The 25,136-nt window shown below is 38.7% G+C and overlaps 1 protein-coding gene across 4 annotated transcripts in view; it reads left to right on the forward strand.

Moving 5' to 3' along the window:
• PTPRK (protein tyrosine phosphatase receptor type K) overlaps positions 1 to 25,136 on the forward strand; it is a 384,925-nt gene that overhangs the window by 79,078 nt on the left and 280,711 nt on the right. For all 4 annotated transcript variants that reach the window (XM_057363581.1, XM_057363580.1, XM_057363583.1 and 1 more), the window contains exon 2: positions 4,152 to 4,274. In XM_057363581.1, the coding sequence (XP_057219564.1) occupies positions 4,152 to 4,274 (123 nt within the window). The remainder of the gene's footprint in view (positions 1 to 4,151; positions 4,275 to 25,136) is intronic.

A 25,136-nucleotide genomic window follows, 5' to 3' on the forward strand; every position in this document is an offset into this window, starting at 1 on the left:
CGTTTAAGCTGAAGTTGATAACCTAGTGAAGCTTATGAGAAAAGATAATGGATACAGWGAATTGTTGTTTTGCTTGGTTTCTGTGAAATGTAAATGTTTCCCAAATACTTCACAAGCAACTGAACAARTTTGATTGATCCAAAATACAATTAGTAACTTGACAAAATAATCATGGATACTTAAAATTCTGTCTTCTTAGCTTTTTCTTCCAGCTGTTGGTAGTATATTTGTTTCTGATGGACTATCTGTTCTATATTTTTGTTTGTCTTTGATTATTGAGGGTGACTCGATGGCTACTGCCACCACTGCCGGTGTGGCACATCATGGCTCTGGTTGATGCTGTCCCATCCAGCTCTCCTGAGCCGTGTCCTGATGGCAGTGTTGTTTGAAGGGAGGAAATGCTACTGACTGCCTTGCATCCCAGTCCCTCAGCSCACATCATTSTGSGTATYGCTYTGATYACTGCTGYTGCTGCCATCTTTTTCAGAAGCATGATAATAGAAATCTGAGGTAAATGTGGATTTAGGTATTGCAAGATCCAAGAGCATTTGAATGTCAGCACTGTGTGCTTCCAGCCAGGAGATTGAGCAGAGGTGCACAAATCACTGTGGCAGGATGTCTGTGTTGGTASGTATGGACAAATTCCAGTGGCAGGGTAGTATTGAAGAAAACTTTCGAGTTATTCATCAGCTGTAGCTATGGGAATGTGGTTGTGATACGTAATGGGACAGTGGCTGGCAGTGAAGTACCTTTTTATTGAATTTTGGGGCAGGTTTCAAATGGCTTAGTAGGAGCTTTGTGACTTGCCATTTATAGGATATTAGCAGAATGTTGTCAAAATGTTAGGCAGCACATATGKATGGGTATTTGAGTTCAGCTGCTGAACTTCACTGGAAGGTGGTGAGCATTCATCAAGCTGATCCACTGTCCACCCTGCGCAGTGCTGTTTCATTATTGTGGACAGCGACCCAGGAGCTGAATGCTGGTGCAAATAAGTCCTGACCTACTGGGTACTTTTGTCAGATGTGGCTTTACGTTTGAGTGGTTTAAGATTTGATTTAAAATGTGCACAGTTTTGAACAAACGACTGGGAACAAAATATATCACTGCAGGTTTCACCCAGCCACCACCTCTTCTCCTTGTGTTTTCCACACAGCATTTTGCGCTGGGTTTGTCTCTTAACTGCCTGGAGTTACTGAAATAACGTGCAGGCAATTGACTTAAAACAGAGGAGAGGTCTGAATTTGCTCATGTTTTAAGGAGCAGTCTGCTGGGGGTTTAAAATGCTTGGTCTGTCTTGTTCTATACTGGATGAAACACTACGGCATTGACTGTTTTCTAGCCTTGAAATGTCTTGGCATGTCGGTAAGAGGAGGTGGTGGTGAGCTATGTGAGAGAAAGCCATTGGTTCAAGCAGTTGTTACAGGGTTGATTTTGCAGTGGGTTGATAATCTGTCCTGGTAAACTTTGCTTATGTGCATGTGATAAATGCACACTTGCTTGTTCTGTGGGTGCAGCCATGAGGGGCACACAAGGAGGTTGGGATTGCTTGCTGTGTATTAACAGGCGCCTTGTTATTGCTAATCAGAACCCTGATAACTAAAATTAATAGTGGGTACAAAGACAAGCAATTAAGGACATTCATCTTCCAAATGAGTCTAAAAGATTCATTGGAAGTTTAAATTTATATACTGAGGGCACTTAAACCATTAAAAAGGGTAATGGGTGCCCTGCAGGCATGTGCTTCAAAGCCATATGTCATTTCRGTGCTGGGACAGCAGACTGATAACTTCCCTTGCAGGGAAACTGCTATTCATTTATCAATAAAATGTGGAAGGAAATGTACATTTTTTTTGCTGTAGAGTGATCATAGAAGTGTAATGTAAGTTAAATCAAAATGCAAGATTTATATTCTAAGCCTTTCTGGTTCTATCATAATAGATGTTAATTAGAAAAGTCTCTCAGTGGTAACAGAGGGCACTGGAGTTAGGACTTTGAAAAGTATAAATATTTCTGTGACACACAAATATTTCTCTCATGCCTTGCAGTCTTTGACAGTGACACTGATGAAGTAACCAACTTAGTACAGGGAATTAAATATTGTGGCTTTCTTGTTGCTGCTGTTGATGCTCTGCTTCTGTTGTCACAGGATTATGTTTGAGCAAGTTTTGTTAAACAGAATATGAAGTTTTAAAGGTTTATGGTACAAGGATTTAGTACAAATTTTGCTTCAGTGTAGAATTTTCTTTCTGCCCTGGCGTTGTCCTTGCCAGCTGAAACATTGGCTAACAGGTAATTCTGGGAGTGCCTGGATATGTATCTGGCAATGGGTTTTGGTGATGTAGGATTATCTAAAACTTAGTTTTGTCATTAATTCAAAATGACAAATACTTTTGCAGATTTGTGGGAACTATTTGAATTATCCCTAACTGAGGATAAAACACGATCTCTTGGTGTGGGATACAGTGTACATTTGTTTACAGACTTTAGTAAAAGGAACTTCCTTTTCTCTAAATATGAACACTGTTTGTGCAGACTCTCTGCCTGTTATGTGATACTTGAATATTCTGCTTTGGGTAGGTTGAAAACATTTTCATTCTCAGTTTGGTGACATAGATGCCCATTCCTCCTTTCCTTTTTCTTTGGCCCGAGTTCCACACTGTATATCTTGTATCTCCCTCTGTAAATCTTGCACAAAGGGCAGTAATGAGCACAGTCTGTAGTTCTTAATGGTCCTCAATCTCCCTTTTCCCACCTGCAGCCCATTTTCCTCTGGAGTGTAGTGTGAGCTGGTGAGACCCTGGCAGGCACAGAGAGTGTTGGCTGTTTGTGCTGTGCTGGTGACTCATCATAGGGCAGCACTGGATTTTATTGTAATTAGGGGTTTTTGCTTGTTCTCACAGTACTTGTCCCATATTCTGTATTTAAAAAGTCAGAAAACAAAGTCAGCAGAAATACCCCTGTTATTCTAGAAGTGACTTGACAAAAGGAACTTTTGTTGTGCTGAGAGTTGTTATTTGGATTGATGTGCCCAAATTACAGATGCCATGGAGAGGAGGATGAAAGAAATATCTCCCCTGACTTTCAAAAATTGTCTGTCTTGTCACTCTTGAGTTTTCATGTAACTTCTTTTCTGGAGTAAAAAATGCCACCTAAATAATGATGAATGCACTGTGTCTTCTCTTTCRCTCTCTCTCCTGGTACTGCCTTTTGTTTTTGAGCAGCAGGARCAAACTCTAGGGCTGTGTGCCATGCATAGAGATAACAGCTGCTGCAGGATTGTGTGCATGACATCTGTATTTTCTTGCCTTTATRCTCTGCTTTTTCTTTGGCCAGGCTCTTTTGATTCTTTTGTTTCTTCCTTCTCAAACCTTGATCTTTTTCTGTGATTGTCATGCTTTCTTCTTTCTCTTCCCAGCCTACCTAATGGCCTTGAGTTAAGAATGGAATAAAAAACTTACTGAATGAGACAGGGCAGACATTACTGCGCTTCATGGGAATTCTGTCTTCTTTTTTTTCCTCCATGGTTCGCATTCCTCCCATTCTTCTTTCTCTTTGTCACTTCTCCTCACAACTTTCWTTGTAAGGTTTTCATATCTGTTGTTTGTGTGACCCTGAAAAAATGCCTTGCTATATTGTGCTAGACWGATTTAATAAATCAAGATTACCCAATTCATTCTGCATCAATTATTTAATTTCTAAGTAATTTTAATTAGTTTTCCTGRCTGTTTTGGGCACGGTATTTTTCCTTGTCACTGTTTGGACTGCTTGTGCTTTCAGTGCATCAGAGTTTTTGATATTCATCTTTGATCTTCGAGCTTGGTCCATTATTTTCAGTTTCCCCTGTGGTTTAGATAGAATGTTGCTTTTTGTGACACGGACACTGAGATAGGTTTCACTTGGATTGGTGACTTCAGGCTATGATCTGCTCTGACAGAAGGTGCTCTTGGGGAAAATTGGTTGTGTGGAGCAGTGATTTTACCAAAGGGAGGGGAACACTGATGGGTGAGCTGTTTGCAGGTTTTAGCTTTGTACGAGCAAGCCTGTGAGCTGTGGCTGCTCTGTAGTTGCGGTGGGCCGCAGAAACACCTCTGCTTGACTCTTGGGAGGTCTCTGACTGTAAATAAACTAATTACAAGTTTTTTCTTTAGGAGGATGCACGTTTGATGACGGTCCTGGGCCCTGTGACTACCACCAAGACCTGTAYGATGATTTCGACTGGGTGCACGTCAGTGCTCAAGAGCCTCACTATTTGCCACCTGAGATGCCTCAAGGTGAGAAACCTCACTGATACTGAAGGATAATTTTTTTTTTATGAACTTGTACCCTCACTGGGTATGGCCTTAAGGCCATGCTCTGAGATCCCCACTTTAACCTTAATAATGGAGGTAATGAAAAGAAACAAAAAATCATGATAAAAATCTCAGTAACTGAGAAGCCTTCTTTGATCAAATCTCCCTTAAAAGATGGCGTGGGCCATAAGGAAGGGAGAAAGGAAGCCATAGTCTTCTCTTTATTCTGTGTGGAATTTCTGTTGACTTTAAGTCAAATTCTGTGTTTTATATGACAGCTAATGTATCRATTCAATTATTCAGGTAGGCACTAGAAGAAATGGTGAAAAAAGGGATACAGGCAAAACCCCCATACACTGATTCCTTCCCTCCCCTCCCCCCAACCTCCTATCATCTGAAGGTAATCAGAAAAGCTTTGATTTATGGAAATATTGCTGTTGTTAATTACTATTTAGGACAGGTAATGAATAACTGAAGAGGCACAGCCTACATGACCTTGCCTGCTCACCTTTGATGAACAGCTTAATCGGCGCTTCCCAGACAGCATGATATGCTGAGAGAATGAAAGCATTTGAAATTCAGCTACATTTTCCAATTAATAATACATTAAGTAATTAATCATGCAGAGGAGGAAAAAAGGTCATGGCTATTTTATTTGTATCTAAAAGGTTTTGTGAAGTGAGGTATRTGTGGAGAAGGAGTGGGAAATGTTGCCACACAGAAGTAACCTCACCTCTGCACCATTCCTTCCCCTGCTTTTTGTATCCTGTTGTGCATTATTAATGGGGGTTGATCTATATAATTTTACTAAACTGCTAACTAGCTGGGTTCCCCCCTGCTTTTGAGTCACTGATATAATCAGGTGTTACCATGCCCAGTAACTTGCAAAATAGGTTAATTAAGCAAATTCCATATTTTATTTAATGTACTTCTTGGTGCTTCAGTTTTGCATAAGGAAGAATAAATTTAAAGCCTGAAGCCTCTACATTCATGATGGTCTATATTGAAAGAAGTTCAGAAGACTATCTCCTCTAGAAAGGCTGAAATTAGTTACTTTTCAGTTTGCATTTTTGAGAATCTACATGATTTTTTTAAAAAGGTTGGAGGTATCTTAATTGTGATGGAAGCACCAATTAGGGARAAATTTGGTATTGTCAGATCTTCAGCATACAAGAAGAGCAATTTGAGGAATTATATTTTGAATTAATCTAAAYGACAAGAGAGCTTCTTGCTTATCCCAAATAACATACCTGTTAACTTTRGGCAGTTTTCAGAGTCAATGAAACAGTGCTCTCTTGCATGTGATTTCTGTTCAGTTCTGCTACAGTTCTGCTTTTTTCTCTTGAGTGTATCTCAGAGGAAATTCTTTCAGAGCAAGTTTTTTTTTTTTGCATCTGTAAGCAAAATTGTGACTGCTCAATAAAATCTAGCAGAATAAAGGAATAYTTCAGAGGTAGTCCAAAACATATACAGAAGAAGCTGTGGCTATTAGTTTTTTCTTTTCTTCCCTTGGTTAGAATGCTGTACTTCTTTTACCAGGCTTGATATTTGAGTGGTGAATGAGATGTGGACTAAAACTAAGCCTCAAATCTTTTCTGATCTGATGAGCTTCCCTTTAAGAAGTTCACAGTCTTCAAATTCTGAAAATACATGCCATATCTAAGTACTTAAGTTCACTTGTGTTTGGARTAGCATGATTTGAAATTAAGTCTGAAAAGGTAACATGGTTCTGGAATGAGTGCTGAATTGTTCCAGTGGATCTGCAGGAAGTGGAACAGCAAAGAGTTCAGGCAAAAGCAGAAGGGCAATAACTGTGTGCGGTGTTTTAACATTGGTGACCCCTCCTGATTACTGTTGAAACTGTCGTTTCGAAAGCATTCTACTGCTCGTGAAGTTAACCAAGTAGAATAAGACAAGGTAATGAAAGTGTAGATAAAATTAAACTGCTGCAGTTTTCACTTTGGAAAATGTTGTGTTTTATAACCTGTGGAAGCTAGCAATGTCTTAGGGACCACTTTGTGCTGTTCAGTCAATGAATGAGAGCAGAGAAGGGAAGGAGTACCCAGAAAAACTAAGCAGCAAAAAACCTGAAGTCCTRGGGTAGGGGCTGTTTTCTTTCCATCTCTTCTTCTCCTCAGGCCCTATAATTCTTCAGCTAGGCACAAAGCTCCTTGATCAACAGCTCTACACGGGCACCCTTTGTAGTGTTTGGAGCTCTTGTCTTTTACATCTCTTTGAAAAACAATAAAAGGGGGTTCAGGTATAGATTTGTCTCAGGAGGACCGTTGTTTTACCACTGTGACAGAAAGATAATACCCTTACAGTGAATACGCAGCTTTCAGGGCTTTAACTTTACCAGATTCACACAGAATAATGGTAGTTATAGASGGTTATACTCAATTTTCAAATGAYGATTTTTGTCTTCRGTACCTTYAAAGAGACTTACTAAAAAARCCCCAAACAACAAAACTCCCCAAAATAAAGAGTGAAAGAGAGAATWGGASATGTAAGAAAATAGTTAAAGGGAAAAAATGGGCAATTGCCAATGTTATGGCAAGTACTAAATTGACAAGTGCTAATGTTTTACTTTTGATTCAGGGGTGTGGTGGCTTAAATCAATGTTGTGCTTTGGAGAGGGATGATGAATTATGGGAAATTTCAGACCTAATGGCGCGTGCTTCAGAGTGCTATAAAAATATGAAAACTTCTCCTAATGGAAAACATTGTACAAGTGTAGCAGTAGTAAATGCTGTTKGTAAAGCAAATGTAATTACCTCGGAGTAATTAATGCAACTTCAGCTGTTTTTTTTAGACTGACCTACATTGTATTTCTCAAGCTGTGAGCAGAGGTAAAAGCCACTTATCTTCTGTGATGGGAAAAATAAATGCAGTACATAATGATTAATTTCAGAAAAGAATGAACACTTGAAGCAGATGCTTGAGTACAGCTTTAAACACCAACTTGTAAATTGTCCGAACTGCAGCTTACACGATAAAATMTTTGGATTTCTTATTAAGAAAACACCTGATTTCCAACATTAGCTTTCTGAGAGCACATGAAAGTGACTGTGCTAGATCAAGCTCAAGATCTGCTGATTTTGAGTGTGGCCATTAGCAGTTGCCTAGGCAAGGACGCAGACCTAGGACAAATAAGTGCTGATCCGTGCCCTTACTGCTCTCCAGCTGTTTGGTATTTAGGAACGTTCTCAAATAGAAACAATATTTATTAGTCATATTCTCAAGGAGTCTATGGTTTTGCCCTGTCAGCTTTGTCTTACTGTGTGTGGGCTCCTTTCACTATGGGCTGAAACAGAGTGCCAGGTGTTTTTATGAAACATGGGGAAATGCAGCTCTTCTTGCTYGTTTTGGACTTGCACGTGACTTCTCTTTTAAACATGTTGGTCTCATGTATGGGAAGTGTGTAAAACTGATTATTAATTGTTGCCTCCATCCCACTCAGGTTTTTTAGAGACCTCTTAAATAAAATACACACTTTTCTCTGGACTGTCATTCTAGGCCTAATGGACCAAGACTGCTGAAATGTTCCATAAGTGCAAATGGTTCAGCAGCTGTACATTTGCATTTTTTGGGAGGCAGGGATGGTAACCAAGGGTTGTATATTTGGAAACATGGTGGCAAAAAATGAGGTCCAAGTATTTGCCTTTGTCCCTCCRAAGAAAGGCTTTTTCTAGATGTTGAAGCAAACCCTCTAGAGCATGTATTATGTTTTCATGTGTGTTATTTTTATACATTATACTATACAGGACAGAAATTGGAGAATGCTATTAAGATGAAATCCAATTTTGTCTATGGATATTTTCCAGTTATTTTGGGGGATTATTCATTGTGTGTGGATAACTTGATTTTGCAGAAGACAGAGTAAATAATAGTGCTTTCTTATACCACAGGAGATTTGCAAAGGGGGATTTTATCTATATTAATAATACATTTACTGATGGTTTTACCCCTAGATAGAGAAGATAGTTTATTTACCCTGTTTGCTTTGCCTGTTAAAAGCAACATTACTCTGAGGCTATGCAAGGTCAGGGCATGAAAGCCTGTAATGGGCTGTGTGATGGGAGCCACTTAATGAAGGGCTTTTTTAATGTAAGGGCTATTACCCTCCTGGTTACAAATGCATTTTGAAGAATGTCTAAATTATAGTGGACAATACTGACGTGCTGAGATGGACATCTTATTTCTGATCTCTCAGATGGGTAATGTGCCTGGATTGGATGTGTGCTAATTTTTTTAAATTGGTTTTATAGAAATCTGAGGAAACTAAATTAACAGCAGTGGGCGAGGTCCTTAGTTGCACTTGTCATCTAGCATGACTAAAGAAAAACAGATTAAATTTTTAAAACTGTTCCTTAGTATTATAGAGTTTTGCAAACGCAAACTTCATTTGTTACAATGAAGTGTATTGCAGAAATAATTTTTTCATTTTGAAGAAATTATAACATTTTTATGTTGTCCCATTAAAGAATAAAACTAAATTCACTACTCTGGAAAAAAAAGGAAAAGAAAACAATCCTGAAAAGCAAAACATTAACATATTCTGGTTTAGATGGATATTTTGGGGGAAGATTACACAGTTATTTCAGAATGGAGAATGTATATGGTGAAAGGTATTGGAGATGGCAGGAAACGTGTTGACAAATAATCTTAGGCTGTTTCRTGGTAATTTCTTTTTTATGGTTTTAGGTAGAATGTCTGACTGCTCATTYCCAGATCCTGTCATTCCCAGAGGCATTCGCATGTTTCTGCTTTCTCCCAGTTGTTTTGATGTGCATGTGGTTGTGAACTTGTGTGGATTGAAAATAAAAAAAGAAAGTATGCAGCATGGGTCAGTTTGCTAACCCAGTTAATTCACTGCCCATTTGTAAAACGATTTGYTTTGCTCCTGCATCTGCTGAGGACCACATTAACTGGTGGCATGAGTGGGTACAGGGCTTGTGTAAACCTCTAGGGCGCCTGAAAGAAATATGAAAATTACATCCTTAGATTTGYGTGCAACTTAAATGTTCCTGTACAAATAGCGTTGAGTATTTGTTGTGATCTGAAAGGTCAGCTGTGCTCTATTTAAGTTCTGCCTTGTATGGAAAGGAAATAACTTTTGTGTCACCTGCATGACCCAAAATGAATTTCAGCACAGGACCAATGTAAGTGTTTATGAAATGTATAAATGAGAGAGGGGAACCAAAAGGTCATGAAATTTGTGTTTTAATATAGATTTCATATGGATGTAGCTCAGGAAGGAAAGCTGTAATGTAAATGTCATATAGATGAGACTTTTGGCCTTTTACTTCACTTAAACCTGAATTTTTCTCCTGTAAAAATGAATCTACCAGCCCATGAATAAATTTAAATTATATGGATGTGTAAGGGTATAGTCAGAAAAAAGCTAACTGGGAAATAGTGTCTCGTGAAAAAAAGGTGTATTTCTTGAGGCATGGAAAAGATTGAGAGCTCAGCAGCCGGAGAACCCTTTATCACATCCTGGATTACTGAGYTTTTCCATGGTGATGCTGCTCCACATGTGATGTGGCAGCTTGCTGTTTTGTGCTACAGAAGGGTGAAGTTCAAACAGGGTCTCTTTCTGGGTCTCTTTATTTTAATAGACAGGAGAACAAAGATGATTAGTCCACTGAGCAGCTGAGAACTGAATTTTCGAGATTTTTGCTGCTCTATGACTTGCATTGTTRGTGTAAAGATCAGAAAAACTGCACAAAAGAATTTGTTGACTAGTCCATAGACTGGTAAACRCAATTCAGGAATGTAGGGTATTAAAATCTGATAAATCAAAGCTTATCTGGGTAATTACATTATCAAATAAATCGCAAAAGCTTGGGTCTGTGTTTGGGGCTGCTAAGACATTCTGGTTGTCTTTCTCCCTTTTGCATTTCTGTATGTGATAGGATGGAKATGTTTTATTTAAGGTGGTGATTTTTTTTTCCTTAAGTCTTTTGCTTAAGTCTTCATGTTCTCCTTCACCCCAAAAGTTGACTGATATTTATTTCCTGTTTAACTTGTCAATGCACTGCAGAGCTGAATTTATTTGAAGTACTTCCTTGATCAGAAAAATACRTTTTCCTGCCTTTCTTGTTCTGTTAGCCTTATGCTTGCATTTTTGTCTGTATTGTTAGTTAGTAGCATCTTTAACAGAAATAAACCTACATTGTTAGTCCAGTGCAGTTAATGTCTGCCTAAAGAACACATGTAAACATCCTGATCCTATTTGGCTCATTCAGTACAGTGCACTATCAATCTATTGACTAATTCCAAGGATTCCCTGGTGTTCTCAAATGCACTTGACTTGGTATAAAGTGAACAGTGGAGGAGCACAGGGGAGGTTTTATAAATATTGCAGTGTATCTGTGCTTTTATGCATTTAGATAAGCCCTTTTTTTCCTCAAGAAACTTAAGCATGAGTTTAGTAAAAGTATTTTTTTTTTTTAGTAATTGTAATGACACAGATTTCTTGCTGTATCTACACAAAATTACTTCACCTTCAAGGCCAGATGCTGTACCTGCTTGGTACAACTAATTTGGTTGGTTTTGCCTTTTGTTTTCCTCTTCTAAGTTATAATTCTATTTTGTTCAGCCTTACCCCTTCCATCCAGTGGAAGCTGTATAAAATGCAGCCTTCTGAGAAACTGCTCCTTCTTTTTCCTTGTACTTTTTTCCCCCCCCAGTTCAATATTTAAAGTATATTAGTATGTTATTCAGAATCTGGACTACTGAATAAAAACAAGGGGAAAAAATGGTTGGTTATAAATAGAGCTTCAAAGTAGTAGGTCAGTCATGGACAAATCTACCTTTGCCATCCTGGTACCATCAGAGCATTCGTAACAGGATTATTGTTTGAGTGGTGCAGCTTTCTGGCTTCTGATATCTGTATCTCAGAAAGTTCAAATGGCATTGGTCAGCACTGTGRGCAGGGAGAAATGTCCAGTTGTGGKCAACTCTCACCASTCTTGGTCARAAGCCTGGGCTGAAGTGGAAATGTTTCATTGCTTGTATGAAGTCAGCTGCTCTTCAGGGTATTGTGACTGTCAGTAAGAGGCATTACCTGGAACTGCTATTTTGGTGGCATTGTGAAGGGTGAACAAAAAGCAAAATGGTGCTGTGCTGGCCTTTCAGAATTGAAGGGAAAAACAGGTTTTGAATAGCACCTTGGTAGCCTGGAAGGTTTTACAGATTATTTGAGGCATTTAGAGGCATTCAGAATGTGCAAGGCTAGAAGTCCAAAGCACAGCGAGGAGSAGGGCTTGTTTGGTTTTTCACAGCCTGCCTGCATGGAGAGGAGCAAGCCAGCCCTGCTTKTGAGTGCTGTGTCTGCCTGTTGTGCCATTGTCCTACCATCATTTTCACTYTCAGCCTGCTTGCGTGTGTGTCTATATGTATTTCTTTTTCTTTCTCTGGAAGATAACTGTAGTTTGCCTTGTCTTCAAATTTTCTGGGCTATTTCAAAGTGCAGTGGAGAGTCAGACCCAAGAGAAASTCCTGCAGCTTCTCACCTGGCTTCCTTTGGCTCAGAGCATGGGCACAGTTCGTRTTGTCCTGCTCACAGAGCAAGGCATAGGGTCAGCACATCCAGGAACCTTGAACCTCTGCTTGGCACCCTTTGGCTGAACCCTCTCACAGAAAAGATAAAAAGCAGTCAACCAGTGTATGTGAAGTTATTTTATATTTACATGGCTGCTTCTGCTTGCTGTAATTGTAAGTAGCATCCTTGTCTGTCCCTGTCCACATYTGCTCCTGTTCTTTAGMTTTAACATTTCCATAGRTTGCCCYGATGGGAAACCTCACTGCTCTGTTYTCCACCCACCTGTGTGCAATTTCTAGCAGTCTAATGCATGCCAGATTTAAACAATAATGTAACTACATTTTCTCATGTAGGAGATGGAGAAGAAGCCAGATTAGAAGTAGGGGAAAAATATAGAATAATTTTACTATTTGGAAGAGGGTAAATAAAAACAGCACCTAGGAACTATTTAAGTAGGAGAGTGAAGGAAAAATACTGTGATRTATGAAAAAGATTGTTCAGACAAGATGGAAAAAAGCCCTGTAATAGAATGAATGATGTGCAGTGGTTGCTAATGCAGATTATTACTTCTGAAGCAGTAAACTTCCAAAAGAAATGCTGTGTATTTTTGTGTCAGGGTGCTGTGGTAACCCTTTGTGCATGGGTACCTCACTATCTGAGAGATGAACTCTCCTTCCCTGGGCTGACTTCTTACTTTGGTCACAGCAGATACGAAGCCTCTTAATGGAAGTGAAGCTGTGAGATACTTTGAATTCACTGCAGAGTGAGGGCATTCCCAGTTTAGCACAGGTCCTATTATGCAACTGTAAACTAATATCTGAGTTGCCTACAAATCTATAACCTGAGCAATGACAACCCCAACAACAGAAGCAATGCCTGTGAAAACAAACAAAAACATTTAAGTAAGATGAAATAAAATTCTGTAAGCCAYATAATAGCAAAAAACTAAAAGGAAACGATGCTTTCCTTCCTGTTTTCCACATACAGTGCCTGAAATTTTCCTGTCTGCTTAAATATTGATTTCTGAGCTCCAACCCTTTTGCTGCTCAGCGTGTAATTTATGTTCCCTTGTGCTTTTACTGCAGGTCTGTGCTGATGCAGCACTCATTGATGTTTGTTAATAGTGGCTACATATGTAGTATTAATAAAATTATTATTTTAYAGATTAGATTTTGAATCAGCTGAGAAGGTTCAAACTTTTCTTAGGCTGTGAGTTAATGGAACAATTTTAATCAGAAAACTGCAAAATATTTAATTTGGGCATTTCTACCATTACTTACTATAAATACTTGTTCARTWTGTTTTYATTGTGCTAGTTAGTAAGGCTTGTTTCATCTCYTTTTCCTTTTTTCTTTCTTCCCTGTCACTCTCCCCCACACCCTCAATCTCTTTGCTGGGATTATTTTGTTCCTTTTCTCACCTTGCTACATAGAAATACTTTGAAAAGGCAAATCTGTCCTATGATGGTTGCACAAATCTCATTTCTGAGCATGTAGGCTGTGAGGAGGCAATGGCTGAGGTGGTGCTTATTATTGAAGGAGCAGGTTTGTGTCAGGCACAGGAACAGATTCAGTTGTGTTGCTTTGCTTTGCCTTGTATGTGATGTTTGTGTTTGTTTCTGAATCTTGCTTAATCATTAGCGTGTGTAATGTTGCTTCCACACACAGAGCGACATTCAAAGATACCTTTTTTATTTTTTGTCCCATCTCCTCCTGTACTTGAAAGAGTAACCTTGTTTAAGTATGATTAGAGTAGATTTTAGAATATTTTTAGGAAATTAAATCCAATGAGAACATGACCCACTAGAAAAATATTACTTTTAAAATGCAATGYATTATTTCATTCCAAAACATGTTGTTTCTGTCCAAAAGTGAGTGGACTTTTATCAGATTTAAACTATAGTTAAAATTAACAAGCAGGAAAACTTGAATTAGATCATGCATTTTTAATTTGTTTGGCATTTCTCATATTGCTTATCTTTCAGAGGAAAAATAGCATATTTTTCCCTACCCCTCTAGACCCTCCACTCCCATACCACCACCAGACTTGAAAAAACACCTGCGTTCTACCAGGACCCTACTTTGTCTGTAGAGGTGTAATTAAATAATACTCTGAAGTAACCAAAGCTCAAGGGTGAGATTTTTTCTTTCTTTTTTATTTGGTTTAATTTTTTTTTTGAGTGAGTRAGTGATTTTGCTTTTTATTTCCTGAAGAATTCTGATTCTTAATTTGCTTCAGAGGAAATAGCTTTTACATTCCCCAGTCTATTCTGCAGTATAATCATAGCTTCAGAAAGAAAAAAAAAAGAATAAAAAYGTGGAACTTAGATTTAAAATGTACAGTGCTGGACTATCCAGAGGTACTCTAGTTAACCTTCTGTTCCTGAGGTGGGAGAGATGACCCAGCTCTCTCCCCCTAAGTTAGCTAGGGGGAAGTTAGCAAACCTCCTAAACATCCCTTTGTTCTTCTGTCTTTTTAAAGAAAAGTTCTTAGTGTTTGATAACTATTTACTCTTGTTGGGTTCAAACTATTTTTAACTTCAGAACCTAACCTTGTATAAACATGAACCAGACATATTGTACTCTTTTAGAGAAAGTCAACAAACAAYATGAACTAAGCATCTTTCTCGTGCATTTGTGTTTTCTTAACTTATTCCCATGAATGAGGGATCAGTATGCACGTAACATATAAACAGAAGAAGCAGTAGTCATTAATTATTCCTCTTTGGTAGAGCTGRCATCTCCTAACGTGGTCTTTACCTTCCATCAGCTTCTCTACTGTGTGTGCCYGGCTTGTGGCTGGCTTTGAGATGTCCAAACTTGTGGACTTAATTGAAAGAAATAAAGAAAACATGCAGCTGAGTGACATTTGTGGTGACATTAGAGAGTGTCCCTTGTATTAGCAGTGGAGATGGCGTCCTGTGTCCTAGTTACAGTGCTTGGGAGCGGTTTGCTTTGGCTCCAGGCTTGTAGRTGGTCTCTTATCRCTTTTCTCCAGACTGACAGTAAGASCTGTGCTTTCTAATTAGACTGCAGTTGCAGGTAGATATTAAGCCAGTGTAAGTTTCCAATTAGGCTGCAGCTTCACAGGTCACAGTGAGCCAGACTAATACCTTACTGTTGAGTAAAGGGATTATTCTGCTCRTCTTTACTCCCTCTCCTCCCTTGCCTTCATCTTTCAGCTAGCTTCCTTAGCTAGCTTTACTCATCAGGGCTTACCKAGAGCTGATATAGCTCATTATCCATGAGAAAATGTTGTTGTTTTTCTGGATTCATCTGGCTTAGTGAATTGACTTCATTCATTGAAACGTCTGACAAGCATCACAGCCAGTAACACAAGGGAATGAAGGAGCTGGAAGGAGGAGTGGCATAAAAACAAGAGGAGAGGCAGACACAAGGAAWGACCTAACAGGTCATGCCACCTGTAAGCTGTAAACAGCAGTTTGTGTTTTGAATTTTGTGATAAATATAATTTCCACCCTGACAACYCCGAGTTTTTCATTGCATGGTCCTKCTAATGCCTTTGTATTGGATCTTGTCTTAAACCAAGAGAAGAGTTTGTTCATCTTATGAATGAGACAATGGATGTTCACAGTTGTGTGTAAGGGCTCTCTCCAAATGTGGAGAATGATGTAAGCAGYTTCTTTGGAGGATTCAGACAGTTACATACTTTTGAGTATGTTGATAGCTCATAGTTGGAAAATATCCTCCACTGGAATTCATTGAGTGTGTAAGGAAGAGGAGGTTACCACTAAGTGAAAAATGTTGGTCACCTGGGAGCAGCTGACTGCACAAAGACAACTGCTGCATCACACAAATACAGCATATTTGATAAAGARGTGTTTGTACCATGGCTTCAAGCAACATGGGTAAAAGTGTATAATGAGCTTCTTAGATAAAAAAAAGTCTGTCTGATTATTTCCTCTAGACTAAATACATTTTGCAGTCTGACCAGCTGACCTAGTATGAAAGAACCCTCCTTAAAATTACTATGTAAATTTACTTACATATAAATCTCATGTTACTCACAAGTTACACAATTTATTTTGCATATGTAACTTATATTTATATAAAATCATATTAGTGGAATAGTCATGTGGAATTTATATGAATATTTTGATTAAGGAGTGTGAAAGAAGCAAAGCTACAAAACAGTGCAGAGAATAAAGCAGTGCAGGTGACATTGCTGTGGGTGTCTGATACAACCTATCAAGAGCAGGTAGTGGATGAAGCCTTCTTTAAGCACTTGGTGAAAGCCTCACAACCACAGACTCCAAGAAATGCTGCCTTCACAAACAAGGAAGAGCTGTTTGAGTATGGTTAAGGGCAGCGTCAGCTGAAATGATTGTGAGCCTTAAGGCTGAGATCCTGAGAAGAGTCACCAAGGCCAACAGCAGAATTACAGACTCGAACTTTTGAAGAGCAGATTTTGACCTCTTCAGGGACTTGCTTGGCAGGATCCCATTGAAAGGTAGCCTGAAGGGCAAAGGGGTTTGAGAGAGCTGGTTGATCAGGAGCACAGGGATGGACCGTAGGCATGGCAGAATGGCACTGTGCATGAACAGAGCCTGTGCACTAAGAGTTCACAGAGGCTGAAGCAGGGAGAGGCTGCTTGGAAGGATATGGAGACATGGCATGCTCATAAATAGGGATGGAGTCAGGAAAGCCAAATCTCCTCTGGAATTCAAGCCAGAAAAGGAGCTGGAGTAGAGCCGGGAAGGTTTCCTTCATGAGTACACTGGCAGCAAAAGGGAGGCTAAGGAGAGTGTGGGCCCRTTGTTTAGTGAGATTAGGGACCCGGGGACAAAGGAAAGATGGTGAACTTGATGCCTTCTTTGCTTCAGTTTTCAGAGGTAGAGACTTGCCCCAAGCCTTTCAGGGTCTATGAGAGTGAGACTGTATCTGACAAGATGTGGACAGACGGATCACTTAACCACTTGGACATGCACCAGGCTGTGGGACCAGGTGGAATGCATCCAGGGATTGGCTGATACTGTGGGGCTGCTTTCTCGTATCTTCAAATGTTCATGGTACTTGGGGGATGCTTTACAAGACTGGAAAAAGGCAGTGTCCCATCCATTCTCAAGATGGATTAGAAAAAGGATACAGGGGCTACAGATAATTGTAGAAACAGTTTCCAAGCTCRCGAAAGGCAAGAAAGGGGTTGGTGGGAGCAGCCCCAGCAGTACGGAAAGGACAAATCATACCTGATGAATCCCRCTGCTTTCTGCAGTCCGAGGTGAACAGGGTAACGTGTGTCCTCTGTCTTGGCTTTGGTAGGCCTGCAACAGTCTTCCGTGGTTTCCTTATCTCTGAACTGGGGAGACAGGAGCTCTGCAAATAGATGATGAGTGGAAAATTGGCCGGACTTCCAGATTCAAAGCTGTGATCATGGGTGCAAAGTCCTGCTGGGGGTCAGTTTAATGTCTTTAGCGTGCTGGGCTGTGCTTGAAGTGCCATGGACAGGTTGCAGAAATAGACTGACAGGAACTTCATGCAGATTACCAAGGGGAGATGGAAMGTCTTGGCCCTGGGGAGGACCAGTGGTCTCATGCAGTAGCACGGGCTGGGGGCCAGTCAGCCCCACAATGGCTTTGCAGAACCTGTGAGTCCTGGTGGAGCACGAGCCGGCAGTGCATCTTTGCAGCCAGAGTGGCCAGCAGCCTCTTGAGGCTGCTGCAGAACACACAGACCATCCCATCCTTCCCTGCTGCTCAGCACTGGAGGGACACATCTGGAGAGATGTGCCTGGTTCTGGGCTCCCCACGATGAGAAGGGCATGGGAGTGCTGGAATGAATCCAGCAAAAGGCTACCAAGCTGCTCAGAGACTGGGTCACAGGGCATTCAAGGAGAGCTGAGAGAGCTAGGTATGCTCAGGCTGGAGAAGAGAAGCTTCAGAGGAGACCTTGTTTATGGTCTAGAAAAGCCTCATTGGAAGACAGAGGAAAGGAAGAGCCATAYGCTTTTCTCATGATAGTGGGATGAGGGGCAGTGCACACAAGTTGAAATATGGAAAATTTTGGTCAGGTTTTCTTCTTCTGAGAGGTAAAATCAGAGCGGATGCACAGAGGTGGGATAGGCCTGCTGTGTAGTTTAGCCTTAGATTTGTGCAGTGTGTYGGACTAGAATGGCCTCTGGAGGTGCCTTCTGACCTGAACTGCTCTATAAYTTCACAAAAGCAGGTATATGAGGATGTTCACTAAGAATTAATATAAATTAAGGACTAGAAAATTAAGATGATGAAAACTAAATAGGAAATAYAGAATAGTAGTTGAGCTGATTTTGTCTGCCACAAATTTGTATTAGGCAGTAGTAGTACAGATCTGAGGGAGTTGGGAATAGACAACATGCTTGGCAATAGACAACATGCAATAATCCTTATTCTGGTAATAATTTACTGGCTTTGGGTAATAATGTGCTTTCTTTTCTCATTGGTAATTGGGATATTGAATGGCAACTGCTGAAAAGGAAATACATGTTAAATCAGGGCAATAGGTTAGGGCAATATCCATGAAGGACCTTTTGAAAGAAATCTTTGATTCCAGATTTTTTCAAGTCATTTAAGATGACTGAGATTTTTTTTTTTATCTTAAAGGCTGTAGATTATTCCAAATTTTAATGCTCCTCTCTTTTCAATGTGATGGTGAGCTTGTTGATGTGATGTTGTCATTGTATGAGTTAGGATTTTTTTGAAGACTAGAAACTCTCCAAAACTTTTGGTTCTTTTAAAAATAATGTTTATGGGTAGCAGTTGATATGATATTGACARCAGACCAATATCAAAGGATGAACAAGGCTTAAAGGTGGTAGCATAAGTAGATTTTTTGTTGTTGTTTTATGAAGGTAGTGTTTTATTCACAGAGTATTCTTTGTTTTGGTACCTGTACTCAGTCAGCCATTTATGACTAACTCTGTTTGTGGGACTGCAGCTTGAAAAACAGTGACTCAGAAGATCTCAGGAATGGCAGGAGATTTTGCAACCATGTACGGGTGTAAGAACAGTTGGAATATAAATTGTTGGTGGGYAGATGTAATTGCATCTGTTGTGAGCATTTGCCCCTGTGAGTTGTCTATTTCAAAACCAGATGCTGAGAAATGAGAACAGAGAATGGAGCAGTCAGCAAGGTTAAGGATTTGGAAAGTGCCTCTTGGTGAGACTGAAGAGTGACAGTCTCTAGAGTCAATCTGAAATTTCAGCTCTTGTGAGAATGGCCAGAGAGTGGCTGCAGGAAGAAAAGGTTCAATTGATGATGGCTGTGTAAAACACCAAAGACACTGGGTCTAGTGGCTGCAAGCAGAAGTGGTATAAAATCTTCTCTGCCCTATTTTAAACATCTCTTTTCTCRGTAAGGGAAGTTAACATTAAAACAATTTGGGTTACTGTAGATTTATTTGTTTCTTGTTTTGTCACTTTTTAGTTTTCGGTGACTGTAATTGGCCTACTTCAGATCTTGGTTTTGTAGCTTGTTCATRTATTTATTAGTTTCCACATGTGCAGCTGAAGAAAGAACTATTTATTCAGTCTGAAGTGGAGAAGTGATTRCATGGATGTGTGTTATGAAGGTGCAAAATGAGTAATGAGCTGGAACGCAAACCCCTGAAGGCAGCTAGGCCTGTCTCTTGGGAAGACTGTAGTGTATTCAGYCAGGAAGTTTCTTGGTGGAAAGATTTATTTACTTATTAATTCCTATATTYTCAGAGTGTGGCAGCATTTTGAAGTTTTTACCACGGATTACCAAAATTTTCAGATTTGTAGACTGGGAAATTGTGGTGTGGCCAAGAGTTCAGCATCATCTCCCTAGATCAGGATCACTYCTCACCAGCCCAGAGCTTCTCCGGACTGCTCACCTGTCCTTCCCATCTTCCAAACCCAATCGCTTTCTCCATGTTCTTCTCCCACTTCCTTGAGGCAGGTTCCTTTTGTTCCAAGCCTCATTCAGGTCTGAGATCTCSTGCTGGAGAGTCATATGAATGCCTCCTTGAGGGATCTCCATTTTTTATATTATTACATATTTTTTTATATAATTGTTATATTTGAAGAAGGCTTTGATAACATTTTCATAAATAAACATTGCATGAAAAGCTGGCCAAGCTGTACCTCCAGCTTTGTGGTTGTGGAGCTTTGTGTGCTATTTAGAGCTTGTTTTAGAGGCAGCAATATTTTACAGTTTCAGCCTTTTAAGGCAGAGGAGCAAAAGAGTGCATTCTTTGTCATCCTGACAGCTGTGGCAGGTGTGTCTTTACTGAACAGGCCCTTGTTAAGCCAGGGATTGGAGCAGATACTTCAGGTAGGCTTCCTGATGTCAGTTAATTGGTTACAAGATAGCAAGTGAAAATTAGGGATTAGTGAGTGTTTTAACTTTTCCACGAGCAAATCCGAAATAGTGGCACTGTAGGGGGGAGAACATGCCCCAAATGGTGCACTCAGTGTATGCTGCTTAACCTGAGCAGGAAGTTCCCTTTCCAAAAGCAGGGAAGCAGTATTCATCCAGATCTGCTCTAAGTGTTTCCTATCAATTCGTGAAAAGGCAACTGGGAAAAAAAAATCTTTGCTGCTCTTTTTTGAGATGTGTGCTGACTGTTTCTGGATTGCTTGCAGACTTTAGCTGACTTTGCTGCGAGGAGAAACTTTCAAATATATCTGACTTAAATATATGAACATTTATCTTCCATGTGCTTTGATCGCTTCTCCTAAAACATTTCCTGTTAACAAAGATATTTGCATGTAAATGTTTATCTCTTGCATTCCATCTGCTCCATCTCTTTCATCCTTAACTCAAATCCTAATTATGATAGCATTTATGATTTTTCCCCAAGGAAACTGTGATATCACTTATRTAGGATCTAGCATTTCTGCAGCAATATTTGAAAAGGTAAATTTGAAATTTTAYTTATTCTTTTCTTAATAAAAATTTGATCTATACAGGAATCTAATTTCATGGTTAAGAGTGTAAAAGGGGGAATCAAAGTATTTTTTACCTTTACTCAATAGCGTTTTACTGAAATGGAGAGAGATTTAACACAATTGATGGTTGCAATGATGTATAGGTACTGAATTAAAGGTGAATGATGTTTATTTACTATAACTCTCAATGTTGTTCCAGTGTGGAGTAGGTTACATTGTTTTTTATTTTATCCAGGTGTCCTGCATTTAACTTTTACTTAAAAAGTTAATTAAAGTAAAAAAAAAGATTAATTGTAAAAATAATGAAGAAAATAATTTGTGTCTTGGACTAAATTAAATTATGTTAGAATCTTGTGAAACTAAAGCTTATGATACTCTTAGAATATCCTAGCAAATTCCTCTTTAAAGTTTTGTATAAAGGTTTGTATAATTTCCATACCCACAATCCTGTACATAAATGCTCAGGATACTGCAGTGTCTTTGCCGAAGAGAGCATTGTAGAATATAATTTACCGTGTTAGTCCAGCTGCAGATGGACACTTGTGAAAACAACCATCCCTAAGTTGTAAAACAGCTGCTTTGGGGGTGAGGAGAGTGCCACATCCCCATCACCTGTTTGTCGTCCTTCACTTTGAGACTCACTGTGACTTGTTAGAAATGTACTGAAATCTTTTGTGGGTAGTTGAGCGTTAAAATTAAGAAAACTGACTTAAAAGAAAGAAAACCTTTAAAGTGTGAACTGAAAATAAGATCTATTGTGTCATTCCATCCCTTTTTCCAAATAYAAACTATAAATGTGGGACTACAGACTCTGTCTGGTGATTTGCTTCTCTTTAAAATTCTACAATTGTGCAGTTACATAGAAAGAGAAAATCCAGTATTAATATAAAACTGAAAGTTGTAGTCAAGGAAGTTTATTGACAAAAGTATAAGATCATAAGCTAATGGACTGAATGTTTAAATTATTTGGCAGGTTTCATAAATATTTTATGGTTTTGTCTAAATGTTCRTATTTTGAAGTAAAGTTTGAGAAATAAAACAAAAGCATGATCTAATCTAAAATGCAAGTATTTTTTAATGTAGACTACTATACCAGTCTGCTCTTAGATATTTTAAAAATGTTATTGAATGTTTTATGCTAAATGTAAACCTAATGTTGCTTTTAATTCATCATTTACCACAGCAAAGACTTTGTTCTGTAATATCATCAGCGTATTAGTTCTCTGTAAGATCTAAACCACTATAGATCTTGGAAAAAACAAGCTTAGATCAAAGATCTGAACWTGAAATACGTGTATTAATTCTTCCCTTAGACTTGATAGGATAGTGAATATTTTTTGGTGCTAAATAAGAAAGTTAATTTTAGTATTTAAAAAAAACCTACAGTAATTTGCAWGCTTCCCTAATGCCTTTGTACTTGATTAAAATTTATAGTATAAAGAAAAATTACACATAATGATATTTGTCTTTGACCTTACATGTTAATTAGAACTAGAGATAGTTACCATTTTATTTCATGGCCTAAAATGATGAAAAACATTGATTTTGTACTTTGYCATTTCATAGCCATCCCTTCCCCTTTTTGCTCTGACTTATCTCCATTCCTCTCCCACTCTCTTGAAGTGCTTTTAGCTACCCTTGCATAGATAGGCACAAGGTCATACGATAAAAGGACATCTAAAGCTGCAGCAACATCACTTCAGCATTTCACAATCAGTTTGTTTGCTTACATTAATACATATGCTCAATTCTGCTACTCCTTTCATTTCTTTCCCTCCCCCAAGTACCTTCCTATGTGCTAAATGAGACTAAGTGATGCACTAAAGAGGCCTGAGGCAAAAGAACTAGCATTTTTCATACATATTTGCACTGCTTATCAAAAAAAATTAATGACTCGAGTTTTAATCTTCTCTCAATTTGATGAGATGCGAGCCATTTGCAGAATTCTTAATTGACCTTTGAAATATAATCAAGGAGTTATTCACGAAATTAATTCTTTGGAAAAGAAGTCCTGAAGACTAAACCTTTTTAGAGTAGGTGGGTATGTTGGAACACAGTGTAGACCGGAAGTATGTAAAAAGAGCTAGGGCTTGCAGGATGATTTGTTTGCTTTTTATTTAAAGAAGAGTGACTTAACAGATAACRTTTAGGGAATTGTTCTCATTGCTTTACAAGCAAGAGTGCATAGACAGTTAACATTGCCATAGTAAATGGCAACATTTAGGTCAAATGTATTTGATTTGGAATTCCARGTTCTATCATAAAGAGTGAGAAGAGACTCACAAGAGTCTCTCAAGACTCACAAGAAGTAAACGGCTTTGACTCACATTTTTCTGTGGTAAAATTGATGTGTTGAAGGCCAAGTTACTGATGCTTTGAGCTTCATAAAATGGTAGCCAATCTTCTGCTTCTGAAGGAAATAAAAGGCAGCATCAGCAATGAAAATAGTTGGATTTTTTTTTTYTTTTTTGAAAGCCAATATTKTAAGAGTTCCTTTGCCCAAGTGTTTTCTCGTGAAGACCTGCTTCAATGTACAGATCTTACAGGATGCTTCATTTTCACTTGTGAGCTTCCTTTCATCCGGTATGCTCCCTACCTGACACCAGCACAGTGGCGCTTCTCAATCTGACCAAATGTACAGGCTTGCACTTCACAACTGGGAAATTGGGCAATCTTATCAATGTATTTAAACACCTGTAGAGAGGGTGTGAAGATGACTGRGCCAGGCTCTTTTCAGCAGTGCCCAGGGACAGGGCAAAAGCCAATGGGCATAAACTGAAACAAAGGAGATTCCCTCTGAACATGTGGAAACACTGTTTTCCTGTGAGGGTGACTGAACACTGGCACAGGTTGCTCAGGGAAGTTGTGGAGTCTCCATTCTTGGAGATRTTCAGAGACTGCTGGACACATGGTCCTGGGCAAGCACGTGTGGGCTACCCTGCTTGAGCAGAAAGTTTGAATCAGATGACCTCCAGAGRTCCYTTCCMACCTCAACCTTTCCTTTTTTTRTGAAATCTTTGAATTTTRYTTTCTTATTTTCTKTAATTKTGGAATACTTTTATTAAGTTTTAATGCTTCTGAACAGCAAGACAAAGGAATTTTCCAGCTCTGAAAGTATTGTCCATCTCTTTTACTGTTGTGTCCTGTGTATAGGAWAGAAGATTTCATTTGTCTATAATTCTATTAGGAACAAACTAGAAGTTCATTGCAAAAGCCACTTYCTTTTAAAGTGTTGCACAGCTGTTATGATTCTTGTGTCACTTTTTCCATTTGATCCTGTCACTGTTGCTCACAGTAAGTTGAACTTCAGCACAACATCTTCGTCTTACGCCACTTTAATTTTTTTAGTAATAACAATTTCAGCTTGATTTTTGTGATGGATTTCTCATGTTGGCAGCRTTAATTTATATACAGTTTCCTGGGGCAACACAGACAGTTTTATTACTRTTATGGCTTTTCATTATAATGAAAATTCTACAAATAAGTGGCATGTATGTCAATATTGGAGATTTATGAGAGAGAGAGGAGGTAAATGTAGATTTCTTCAAATTTTCTTCAAGCTTTGTCTAAGTAGTTTTTTCTAATGAAAATATAGCTGTAAAATAAATAATTTCTAAAGACTTAATCTACTCAGAGATAATACAAGTTTGTAAAATTGCAGAAGGTAGTTATAATTTTATTTTAAAGTTTTTTAAGTTTGTGGTTTATGACTTGCCATATGGTATTAAGTGTGTGCATAAATTTCAGTGCATTGTGCCCTTAACTGGCACAATACTGTAATTTCAAATCTTTAAGTACTCTTTTAAGGGATACAGATTTTGGAGATTTTTTGCTATCTGAGAKAAAGAGCATAATTAAAGGAGGTGCAAACCCACATTTATAAGATATGTGTCACATCTGGCAGCTCGTGTGAAGATAATATGTTTGTTTGGTGGTGGGAATGCCTGCAATTTCATATGCCAATCTGACACAGTAGGAGTTTAACTAATGAGGTTGCTTAGCAAAAAGTGCATCAGGAGGAAGTCAGGGTTAAAAATAAGCATACATATGAAGAGAGCAAAAGATTTATAATGGATATAGAAGTGTTCCAAGTTGTTATGGCAACTAACATTTTAGACCCATAAATTGTTACTTATTAACAATGCTGCCAATCCTACATAGATTGCATTTTTGTTACGTGTTTTTCTTCAATTTTTTTTTTTAAATCTTGAAGTATTGCCTAAAATATTCAGTCTCTGAAAGACTGTCAAGGATAATGGAAAGTCCATATGTTTCCATTTTTTTTGTATGGCTACATTAAATAACCCCCCAAAACTTAATGGAATACATCTAAAAAACTAAAATACAAGGAAATTAAACTGTGCCTGATTTTGTTTCTGGAGCAATTACT

This window comes from Malurus melanocephalus, unplaced genomic scaffold (assembly GCF_030028575.1).
Source record: "Malurus melanocephalus ecotype Western Australia unplaced genomic scaffold, MMel_1.1 scaffold_29, whole genome shotgun sequence".
NCBI lineage: Eukaryota > Metazoa > Chordata > Aves > Passeriformes > Maluridae > Malurus > Malurus melanocephalus.